This window comes from Salvelinus alpinus, chromosome 32, assembly GCF_045679555.1.
Source record: "Salvelinus alpinus chromosome 32, SLU_Salpinus.1, whole genome shotgun sequence".
In the NCBI taxonomy this organism is placed as follows: domain Eukaryota; kingdom Metazoa; phylum Chordata; class Actinopteri; order Salmoniformes; family Salmonidae; genus Salvelinus; species Salvelinus alpinus.
Window position 1 is genome coordinate 9,190,196 of NC_092117.1, and position 12,491 is coordinate 9,202,686.

General features: G+C 44.0%; 1 protein-coding gene across 4 annotated transcripts in view; it reads right to left on the reverse strand.

Annotated features, from left to right (window-relative positions):
• LOC139562071 (inositol polyphosphate-5-phosphatase A-like) overlaps positions 1-12,491 on the reverse strand; it is a 268,112-nt gene that overhangs the window by 121,579 nt on the left and 134,042 nt on the right. For all 4 annotated transcript variants that reach the window (XM_071379382.1, XM_071379386.1, XM_071379384.1 and 1 more), the window contains exons 5-6: positions 8,550-8,613; positions 6,808-6,911 (exon numbers count right to left, since the gene is read on the reverse strand). In XM_071379382.1, the coding sequence (XP_071235483.1) occupies positions 6,808-6,911; positions 8,550-8,613 (168 nt within the window). The remainder of the gene's footprint in view (positions 1-6,807; positions 6,912-8,549; positions 8,614-12,491) is intronic.

Sequence of the window (12,491 nt, forward strand, 5' to 3'; positions counted from 1 at the left end):
CATAAAAATCCATCACGTCCCTGACGTGCAACCTCAGATTGCCCCATTTCCTCCTCCTATGACTGATTGACCCTTGTCTTATCGTTTGGTTAATGTGACACGCACACATGCTGCACACATTCCCTTCCATTCATCAACACACAGAGCTGTCATTCACAAGGGGACTGGGACATTCAGACTGGGAGTGACAACCAACTGTCATGCACCCAATCAAACGCTAGAGTGAAACGTCGACCTCACCTTAATGCCTACAGAACATGTTACAGGGCCAGGGGGAAAAAACCCTGGCCGGAGAGATAAAAATGTACATTTCCTATTGCTCTAGGCAGGACAGCTGAAAAGCTGCCACTCAGGCTGGTACCACAGCCACAGTATCATCAGTGAGTGAGACAGACAGAGACAACATCTACACTTCATCTGACAGAGTAGCGTAGGCCCAGGTGATGTCCAGCCACCCCAAGACCCCATCGTCTGGGAGGGGTCAGGTCTGGCCTGGCCAGTGAGGGGTCACCATGGGGGCGGGTGGTGGAGTGAGGCAGTAAAAGGTTGTGAGGCTGAGGGTGACACAGGCTGACCTTCCGTGGCCAGTGATGGGTGCCTAGGCTGTGACAGTGATGAACGGCTATACAGAGTGGGTCAGCCATGACAGCCAGGCTCCCAGCCAATACAGATAAGGGACGGAGAGGGGAGTAGTGGAGAGCGAGCTATGGGGCTATGAAATGGATTCGCTATTAGATGAAGCGACACCATAAACTCCCCAGTTGTGTCCATCGGAAGTTCTCACTTCCACTATGAAATGTCGCGCGTGTCATGGTGGTACAGGATTGCGGAACACCAATCCCACTCTGTTTTTGTTGTTGTTGACCTTTCTTATATCTCAGCTGACAGACCATCCCCCTATAAATAACAGTGTGCGGTGGGGCAGACCCATAAGGGAGTACAGGACAGGGTTACACAGGTCCCCGTAACAGATATGCACTGTGAGTAATAAGTAATACACACAAACCCTGACTGATTTGGCCTCATGCAGAACCCCCCATGTATCTTTATTCCATCATCCCCATCAAATAAGAGAGGGGGGTCTGACTGGGGTGTGGAACTAGTAGGAACTGGACCAGACTGAGTGTGTGTGGGATGGGAGGGAAGGTGCTGCTGTTTAAAATGTCCCAAATCCAGTGTTGTGTAGAGGTTTACGGGAAGGACAAGCCCTTTATAGAGACAGTGGGGACTGAGGGGAGAACATACAGTACAGTACATACAGGGGCTGGGGAATGGGGCAGGTAGCCTATAGGACAGATCTAGCTGGACGGTCTCTGGACCATGGGTAGAAACAATACCATTTTCCCATTTAAAGGGGTGTTGACTTGCATTGAAAACTGGACTTGTATGGCTGCCGCATAATCATAATATCAGAGTTTACAGCAGAGGGTACTTAAAGGGTGTCTTGAGTGTAGTCCACAACCAATGCTTTTATGAGCAGACGTGTGGTAGCAACCAAGAAATACAAACTTGTATGGACAATGATCTACGGCCCGGTTAGTTTTTTTCCACTTCCGTGCACAATCATTGGAAAGGGGACATTGGCGTCTCGGTCGAACACTTTATTTATATAAGCCAAGGAGAAATCCTTACGATGCAATGTTTTTTGGAAGCATGTATTATTGCAGCAACAAATATATTTATAAATACTCGGGCGAGTTGAAAGGATTGACGGAACAACAAGAAATGACAGGTCACCAAATCCATCACATCGACCTTTCAAAAGTAATTTGCCCGCTATTTTGTCCAGTTCCTTCTTATTCAGCTTTTCAATTAATGTCCCTCCCTCCTTTCTCCTCCACTTCAAGCCATAACTCACAATCTGTGGAGTATGAAGGCAGTGTGTTTTGCATACATGGAGGGAGGGGTTGTCATTTCAGCAGACTCAACCCAGGGGACTTGGGATCACAGTAGGATCCTGTTCACCCCCATTGTGGACATGAGAGGTCTACATGAGACAGCAAGGCTGTGTGTGACAGGGGTATGAGTAGGGGTCAAAGCAAACACACAACATTAATACAGTTGAAGTCGGAAGTTTACATACACCTTAGCCAAATACATTTAAACTCAGTTTTCACAATTCCTGACATTTAATCCTACTAAATATTCCCTGCCTTAGGTCAGTTAGGATCACCACTTTATTTTAAGAATGTGAAATGTCAGAAAAATAGTAGAGAGAATGGTTTATTTCAGCTTTTATTTCTTTCATCACATTCCCAGTGGGTCAGAAGTTTACATACACTCAATTAGTACTTGGTAGCATTGCCTTTAAATTGTTTAACTTGGGTCAAACGTTTCAGCTAGCCTTCCACAAGCTTCCCACAATAAGTTGGGTGAATTTTGGCCCATTCCTCCTGACAGAGCTGGTGTAACTGAGTCAGGTTTGCAGACCTCCTTGCTCGCACACACCTTTTCAGTTCTGCCCATACATTTTCTATAGAATTGAGGTCAGGGCTTTGTGATGGCCATTCCAATACCTTGACTTTGTCGTCCTTAAGCCATTTTGCCACAACTTTGGAAGTATGCTTGGGTCATTGTCCATTTGGAAGACCAATTTGCGACCAAGCTTTAACTTCCTGACTGATGACTTGAGATGTTGCTTCAATATATCCACATAATTTTCCTTCCTCAAGATGCAATCTATTTTGTGAAGTGCACCAGTCCCTCCTGCAGCAAAGCACCCCCACAACATGATGCTGCCACCCCCGTGCTTCACAGTTGGGATGGTGTTCTTTGGCTTGCAAGCCTCCCCCTTTTTCCTCCAAACATAACGATGGTCATTATGGCCAAACAGTTATAATTCTGTTTCATCAGACCAGAGGACATTTCTCCAAAAAGTACAATTTTTGTCCCCATGTGCAGTTGCAAACCGTAGTCTGGCTTTTTTATGGCGGTTTTGGAGCAGTGGCTTCTTCCTTGCTGAGGGGCCTTTCAAGTTATGTCGATATAGAACTAATTTTACTGTGGATATACTTACTTTTGTACCCGTTTCCTCCAGCATCTTCACAAGGTCCTTTGCTGTTGTTCTGTGATTGATTTGCACTTTTCGCACCAAAGTACGTTCATCTCTAGGAGACAGAACGCCTCTCCTTCCTGAGCGGTATGATGACTGCGTGGTCCCATGGTGTTTATACTTGCGTACTATTGTTTGTACAGATGAACGTGGTACCTTCAGGCGTTTGGAAATTTCACCTTGTGGAGGTCTAAAAAAAATATCTGAGGTTTTTGCTGATTTCTTTTGATTTTCCCATGATGTCAAGCAAAGAGGCATTGAGTTTGAAGGTAGGCCTTGAAATACATCCACAGGTACACCTCCAATTGACTCAACAGATGTCAATTAGCCTATCAGAAGCTTCTAAAGCCATGACATAATTTTCTGGAATTTTCCAAGCTCTTTAAAGGCACAATCAAGTTAGTGTATGTAAACTTCTGACCCACTGGAATTGTGAAATAATCAACAATTGTTGGAAAAATTACTTGTGTCATACACAAAGCAAATGTCCTAACAAACTTGGCAAAACTAGTTTGTTAACAAGAAATTTGTGGAGTGGTTGAAAAACGAGTTTTAATGACTCCAACCTATGTGTATGTAAACTTCTGACTTAAACTGTACACTAGTATACACACCCATACACTAGTATACACCCACACATTCACACACACAACCAACCCAAGGGCACTCAAATCTAAGAGATGCCAGGAAATGTAATTTTGTCTCTGTTACATTGCTAGTCTTTAACCAGCGCTGTCACTCAAGCAGGGGCCGTACAGACCAACCCCTCCCACCATGATGTCATCAGGCCCTCTCCGAGTGACAGTTTATTAACGGTGGACTGTAAAGCTAACGTGCAAGCGGAGAAAGAGAGGTGTTAGTCTCCGACAAGCTGGCTAAACTGTCTGCTGCTACATTCTATAGCTTCACCTCTCTATACGGGGTATCAAAACATTAGAAAATGACAGAAAATTATACCTTTATACAGTAGATTCTAATGGAAGATAACATGTATTAACCCATGCTCTCTGTAGCGCACATATTCTAAGGTCTTGGCGAGGTCTCTTTTCTAGTATATCATGTCTTAGGATGACTATCCAGTTTCCACAACACTCTTGAGACCCAGAGCAGTACCCTGCAGAACCCAGTTGGACCCCCCCATTGCGGTCCGTGGCGGTCCGTCTTGTCCCAGATCCCCTGTTAATAGAATTCCTTAAGGCTGCAGATGAATGGCAAATCCAGGCGGTTTCATCTACTAAAAGACAGCATAAATCACCATGGAGGAAGCGGGGACAAGGCAGGGGTTATCGCGCGCCTGACTTCCTCATGAGAGCTCTGCATTAAAGCATTAGTGAAATTAATTCATCTTTCATAAGAGGTTTGAGCAGTATCTGTGATCTATGATAACCAATTTCTCACTACGGAGCTGGGCGGGGGGAGGAGAAGAAAAAATACTCGGCCCTGATAGACTACACAAATCTGATATTTTTAAATGTCTAACATTATCTGGAGTGCTGCTCTCGGGAGCATCATCCTGGATTCATAACCCAGCTGGCAAAGAGGCATAAATCAGGGAGTAAACTTTCTTAGGCATCTGCTTGCTTTTAGCACCCAGTTTTGTTTTGCGCTTGTCCTCGTAACGCACCAAACACCCGTTTCTTGTAATAATTTTAAACGACTTCACGCCTCAATCGATGTAATTGGTTTTAGATCATCTTTGAAAATGGCAAAATGGGGAACTCCAAGGTGGGTGGGGGGGGGCAGAGAGAGAGAGAGATAGAGAGACAGACAGAGAGAGAGAGACAGAGAGAGACAGAGAGAGAACGTGTACATGAGAGTGTGTGTGTGAAAGAGACGGAAATTGGGAGACTACGTCTGTGAAAGGATGTATCCATCTCCTTTGCATATATTTGAGGAGGTGGCCGGCGGAGCGCGGTTGACAGATGAGCGAGGAGCATGGGGCTGACACGTGGGCACTCATGCTCTTTATTACTATATCAGCACAGCGCGACGTTCCCTTATGATGTGGACCCAGCAGAGGAACCCACAGAACGAACAGACATACAACGCACACAGGCTGCACTACGAAGCCCAGCAAGCCACTGAATTAAAGCTTTTGCAAGAGTGCCATCTCAATCTTCCACTGTTCAACTGATCCTTGTATTCATTTGGTTTTTGAGGGAAAGTAAAGAAAGAAAAAAAATGCAGACACCAAAATAACCTTGTGTTTTCACTTCATACTGTATTTTTGTGAAAATGCAAAATAGTAAAGGGAAATACTCCATTGATGAAGAGGAAACACTGCCATAAATGTGTAATAGTACCAATAGTTATATTTTTCTGTGGTTTATTTGGTAAAAACATATACCTACTTTTGAAAATATTCAAAATGTATTATGCAACATAAACCATTTCGATATAAAAAAACATGTCAAAAACTAAGTACCGCAAAAGTGTTGCAAGTAAAATAAAAAACGAAATATATAACCAAAACTTTTTCAGCACTTGCAATACCTACTGTATTATGTGGACTAAATGCAAGCATCCAAAATGTATTAACAAGGTCCATGCCTTACGCCAGGTGTACACTACAAAACTTTCAAAATCCTAACATTGCCGAGACTCACATTAAACGACAGTCTTTTATGTCGTTTTTTGTCTTGACAACTTAGTGGTGCGCACACTGAACGATCTGGCACAGTCACACACTACAAAATTCCTCACTTGTTCGTGAGGATTCTCCATACCACCATGCTGTCCCGCGAAAACAATGATGTGCTGATGTTATTAGATTGTAAAGTTTCGATCGCGTCGTTGCATTTTGGTACACCAGAAGAACATTCATTTCCAATGGAAAGCTGCTTTTGCCCTGCAGCTTGCCTTGCAGTTGCAGTGCATTTGTTGGATCTGTCGAACGTACGCGTCAAACTGTATGCATAGACGGTTTGACAGATATGGTAGCAGAAGGAGATTGTTGAACTTTTGTTGCACACATATCCAGATGATGCTGCGTACCATTTTGCATAATGACGCTATCGGTGTGATGGAGACGTTAAACGTAGCTAGAATAAGCTGTGGCTCAAAGCAGCCTCATAAAAGTTTGCAGCCAGACATTCACGCTTGCCATACACAGTTGAAATTTCTAGCCAACGTTTTGAATTAAATAACATTTCTTGTGAACTTCAGCACTGTACCAATTTAACACTTAGGCTTTGGTTAAAGGCAAGTACAAACGCATACTAGTAGTCAGTCATCGCTCCTGCTTGAGTGTCTACACATTCTGAGTTATGCGAAACAACGTCATCATCTCACTGGCTTGTTCTCTGGCGAGCTCTCATTGGCTATTGCTGATCACAATTCTCAAAACATGCTCACACTACAAGAGCATTGCAGATTTTGTGCCAATAAAATCAAACATCTTTGAAAATATTGGGATGTCTGGGGCTGCTCAAAGATGAGATCGGTAGCCCTCAGATTGCGTCTCTGACCCGCTCACATTAAACGAGCGTTGGTGGCGGCCGCACGCCCTGAGTAGGCAATGACATGGGGATCTTGTCTCAGATGTCAGAAACTTGTCTGGGACAGCTGAATCGGGGCTAAAATCATGTAGATCAGCTGTCTTTTATTAAGATAGTGGTGTCATAATGTCACATTGCTGTGTAGTGTTCATTAATGACAGCACTCTGTCAATCAAAGTCCCAGAGCTTCAGAAAGCAGTACAGAGGCTGAGAGATAGTCCCTCTCAGTCACTACAGCAACAGTGGAAGGATACGCACCTCAGGGAAGTAGTCCTGAGGAAACTTCTCCTTCTCCAACATGGGTGTGCTCTCTAGAGTGTCTGAGTAGATCTCTTTCCCAACCACCTTCTTGAATTTCTTGGCTGTGGGGAAAAACACAGACGGAAAGCCAAAGAGGCCGTATTAATACAATACTAGCTAGTCTTAAGAGCATGATTCACAGTTCAAACATACTAACGTCACAAAACAGTGTTGTGTAGATCTAGATTCTAGATGTAGTCATGCACGCATAAAGCAAGGGCTTCATCAGCCTACTACTCCACCTGCTGGTTATTAGTGGAAGTATATGGGAACTCCTGACTAGGTGAAGCAACAGATTCTCCCCGCTGACCCAGTCTAAATTCAGGTTGTGTGTTGTACTTACAAGGAGGCCTTAGATGATCTAAGGTGAACCAAACAGCGTGACACCGTGACCCATACACATGGGATCAGTGTCAGAGAGCTTGACATGCCAAACCATTTTGACCTCTCAGATATTTTTAGCCTTTTGAACCCTCCTAAATTTGTAGAACTAAAGGGTGAGCATGTTTTACTCAGCGTGTAAAAGGCTGAAAATATCTTAGAGGTAAAAACAGTTTGGCATGTCAAGATCTCTGAACCTGATCCTATGAGTATAGGTCACGGCGTCGCTATTCGGTTCGCCTCAACATTGGATGATCTAAGGCATCCATGTTGTATTTCATTTCTTTTTATTTAACCTTTATTTAACTAGGCAAGTCAGTTAAGAACAGATTCTTATTTACAATGGCGGCCTACACCGGCCAAACCTGGACGACGCTGGGCCAATTGTGCACCGCCCTATGGGACTCCCAATCACGGCCGGTTGTGATACAGCCTGGATGTATCATGTAACTACAACACATAACCTGAACTGGGGTCAGAGCCTGAAAACGTCTCCCACATTCACCTGACGTCTGGACCCGTTTCCATAAACCGTCTCAGAGTAGCAATGCTGATCTAGGATCAGTTTGGACTTTTGGATTATTCTGAAATGGACAGGAGGGAGCTGATCAGCAATCCTACTCTGAGACACTTAATGAATACGGGTCATGGAAAATGTGGCATAGTTCTTTACCAAAGAAGCAGGTGTAATAATTGACGTCTTCCACATGGTTCAAGTGTTTATTCAGTCCAGTAGCATCTTGTAAAGCGTAAATGAGCTCATTCTGGATATATCCTAATCCCATGTAAGAGGAGCATGCTGTTATCCAGGGTGTTTGACGGGTGAGGGTGTGTGTGTGTCTGTATGCTTGTGTGCGCGTGTGTATCCATGTCTGAATGCTGCATGCGTGTGTGTGTGTGTGTGTGTCCTCTCACATTCCCCCTCGCCCTGTCCTTCACTGGTGGTGAGAGGATGGTGCAAATGCTGACTCTGGTGTAATGGGAACAACGTTGCGGCTCCACATCTATATCCCCTCTTTAATTAGCCTGGCCGCCAGGCCCCTGGCCCTCTGACACCCCAAGCTGATGAGAGGGCCGTAACTGTCCAATAACCTCCGTACACAATTACTGTGGAGCCCGAAAACCCATGAATTAAATCCTAATATTAATAAGCATTAGCATTCCATCTATCGCCCCTGAACATTATCTTCCCCCTGCCAATCTCAACCTTACTGGTTTTGATGGAAGCGGTGATGGGCCGTGGAATGTAGGGTGTTATATGGAGGGGGGTATGTGAGAGGGAACGGGTAGAGATTTCATTGGGGGGGCGAGGGACTCACCTTTGAAATCAAACTGGTGGATGTTTTTCAAGGATTCGTGAAGAAAGTAGCAACTTCCTAGTGCCTGGAAGATAGAGAGCGCATGAGATTTAGGAGAATTGTTAACAAACCATTTAGTCAGAGATTCTTGGAAATAACCTGGGATTAACTAACCACAAAATATTACTGAGCAAACGAAGCAAAGATTGCTTCCAAGTAGTACAAAGCACCATTCATTTGTAGAGCTTTGCTGTGTAGAGGGCAACTAAGGTACACACACTAATCATTCCAGGCAACAGATCACACCACTGTTTAGTTTATGTACAGTATTTTCCCACAGCAGATATTGAATTAAAGCAGTCAATCGAATATACAGTGCATTCGAGTTCTCAGACCCTATATTTGGTGCAAGGCTTCCTGAAGAATAAATAATTCCAACTTTTCAAAGGACACATTCAGATGGACTTTGGAACAACCAAAGAACTTCTTCAATAGGATTAAATTCTTAATTTCTGAAAGAACAATCACAAAGTTTCCCCAGTCTGTAGACAACCCAAACAAACTGTGGGGGGAAAAAATAATGCAGAGGATTTGATGCGGTTCACAGTCCACTACACGCTTTCTCTGTGCTTTTTACATCTAGGCAATAGAGGAAAAGCCTGCTCTCAATCCGCTGGGGCTTGGAGATAGCGAGCCGTCAGCCCTTGCTTGAGGATAATTCTGTCATTGGTCCTGCTGCATGCAACCCTCCTTTCTCCTCCTACACTGCACTGGAATAGAGAGCCAAAAGAGGAGGAAATGGATATTAGGGAGAGAAGAAAAAATACACTGGATGACAACACGAAAGTGAGCCCAGTTCAGAATTGTGCAGGTCGTGGAATCGTTAGTGGCGGGACAAGGAAGGGCATATGAGCTTCAAAGAGAGGGACAGAAAGAGAGAGAGCGCGGCAGAGAGAAAGAGAGAAAGAGAGACAGAGAGAAAGAGAGACAGAGAGAGAGAGAACGAGAGAGAAAGAGAGACAGAGAGAAAGAGAACGAGAGAGAATGAGAGAACGAGAGAGAATGAGAGAGCGGGAAACAGAGAACGAGAGAACGAGAGAGAATGAGAGAGCGGGAAACAGAGAACGAGAGAACGAGAGAGAGAACGAGAGAACGAGAGAGAGAGAGAGAGAGAGGTAAGTCTCCTTAGAGGGGAGGAGACAGACGGCAGAGGGAGAAAAGGACAGAGGGAGAGAGAGAGAGAGGATTTAGTCTGATTTTGTGCCGTTTTCCTTTTAGGGGCGGAGCAGACACCCTCTCTGGCAGGGGGAGAGTTTGGGGGCTCGGCAGCCAGACCCTGCATTATTTATGAGCGCCGGCACATCTTGAGATTAAACATTTGCCGATTTGTCAAAAGCACAAACATGAGGTCCTGCCCATCTCCTTGACATAGAAGTTCATCCAACGGAAAACACTGTCGCACATTTAATTGATGAGAACAGCGGCTGGTGACCCAAACCCACCGCCATGCACCGCTCTTTCATTCTATCTTCCTCCCTCCTTTTTCTGAAGGAGGACAAAAAAGCGAGGGATGGATTGAAAGCAGTAGGACTCTAGGTCAACTTTCCCCTCAGCAGGAGGACGGCTTCCAGGAAGGGCCCCCTTTTTATTTCTCGTAGGTTTTCTTTATGTTCTTTTTCACCTCAAACTGCCACTGACAGAGTGAGAGAAAGAGAGGGGGACATTAGGGGGGTGAGGGAGGGAAACTGTGCTAGATGTCAAAATGACACCACTGTTGTTGTTTTTGTTGCTGCAGTCTGTATATTTGGAATGAATCCAGAATAAATAGTAATTAAGCTCAAATATAAAAATATGAGTCGAAATATGAATTTCAGTCACCATTAAAACATTGCTAAAGCACCTGATTTTATGTTCAAATCCTCAAACATTATAACATTCTGTTGGTCTAGCCTATAGTCAACAGAGAATCCAAATAGAATCGAAAAAGGCCTGGGTTTGCTTGTTTAGTACACGGGTAGGCCTAAGCCACAGCATCACCCCCCATCAATCTACACATAATACCCCATAATGACAAAACAAAAACCGGTTTAGATATTTTTGCAAATTTATTAAAAATATAAAATTAGATATTACATTTACAGAAATATTCAGACCCTTTACTCAGTACTTTGTTGAAGCACCTTTGGCAGCAATTACAGCCTTGATACTTCTTGGGTATGACGCTAAAAGCTTGGCACACCTGTATTTGGGGAATATCTCCCATTCTTCTCTGCAGATCCTCTCAAGCTCTGTCAGGTTGGATGGGGAGCGTTGCTGCACAGCTATTTTCAGGTCTCTCCAGAGATGTTAGATCGGGCTCAAGTCTGGGCTCTGGTGCCTTTTGGCAAACTCCAAGCGGGCTGTCATGTGCATTTTACTGAAGAGTGGCTTTCTCCTGGCCACTCTACCTGATTGGTAGAGTGCTCCAGAGATAGTTGTCCTTCTAGAAGGTTCTCCCCTCTCAACTAAGGAACTCTGTCAGAGTGACCATCGGGTTCTTGGTTACCTCCCTGACCAAGGCCCTTGTCCCCCGATTGTTCAGTTTGTCGAGCGGTCAGCTCTAGGAAGAGTTTTGGTGGTTCCAAACATCTTCCATTTAAAAATGATGAGGCCACTGTGTTCTTGGGGACCTTCAGTGCTGTAGAAATGTTTTGTTACCCTTCCCAAGATGTGTGCATCAACACAATCCTGTCTTGGAACTCCTTCGATCTCATGGCTTGGTTTTTGCTCTGACATGCACTGTCAACTGTGAAACCGTATATAGACAGGTGTGTGTCTTTCCAAATCATGTCCAATCAATTGAATTTACCACAGGTGGACTCAAAAAACATTTCAACGATGATCAATGGAAACAGGATGCACCTGAGCTCAACTTCGAGTCTCATTGCAAAAGGTCTGAATACTTATGTAAATAAGGTATTTCTGTTTTTGATACATTTGCAAACATTTCTGAAAACCTGTTTTCGCTTCATCATTATGTGGTACTGTGTGTAGATTGAGGGAAAAATGTATTTAATCCATTTTAGAATAATAAGGCTGTAACGTAACAAAATGTGGAAAGAGTCAAGGAGTCTGAATTATTTCCGAATGCACTGCATGTGTAAATCATGAAAAATCTACTTAACCTCTTGCCTAATAGATATTCATTTGGCATCAGGGTTCAAAAATGGACCGGCTGGTCTTATTCTTGCTCCCTCCTCATGAAGAACCGATTATATTAGCGGGCTGCAATTAATCCATTTGTCTCTGAACATGACAGGCTCAAAATATGAATTAGAGCCTGACTGCGCGGACAGGATATGCTTATCTTTTACCAGTGGCTTTACAATGGCCCGTGTCAAGCGTATGTTTGTCCCGTTACCACTTTATTGATTCGCTGCCAGATTCCCTTGAAATAATTAAAAGTATATTTTACATATTTATAAAGCACACTGTCACAACGGCTACTTAATTGTCCATTAGTAAAATGCACTCTATTATGTGCAACTGGCAAGGGCCAAGAGGAGCTCGGGGAAATGAGTAATCATCATAATTGTAGACAGAAAGACAATAACCGAGCCATAAAATCCAGGTTTTATTGCCCGCGCTGGCAATGGTATCTCTTATCGGGAGTTGTATCGGCCACGCCGCTCAGACGAGATAACCACTCTAACACAATGGAAGCTGTATCGGTGTGTGTGTGTTACAGACAGAGAGGGAGAGAAAGAGAGAGTGAGACAAAGAGAGAGCACACAGGCAGTTGACATTTTCAATAACCCTAGTAGATAGGGGATGGCCTAGTGGAAAACAGAGAGTTGAGAGGTCCAGAAGCCTGCATAGTCTGTTCCACTGAGTGCTTTATCGATACTCTGCTTCAGGAATTAGTTATAGTGGAGGAAAATAAGTACGGAATCATGACCTCTAATGGATTTTCTGCATTTAATA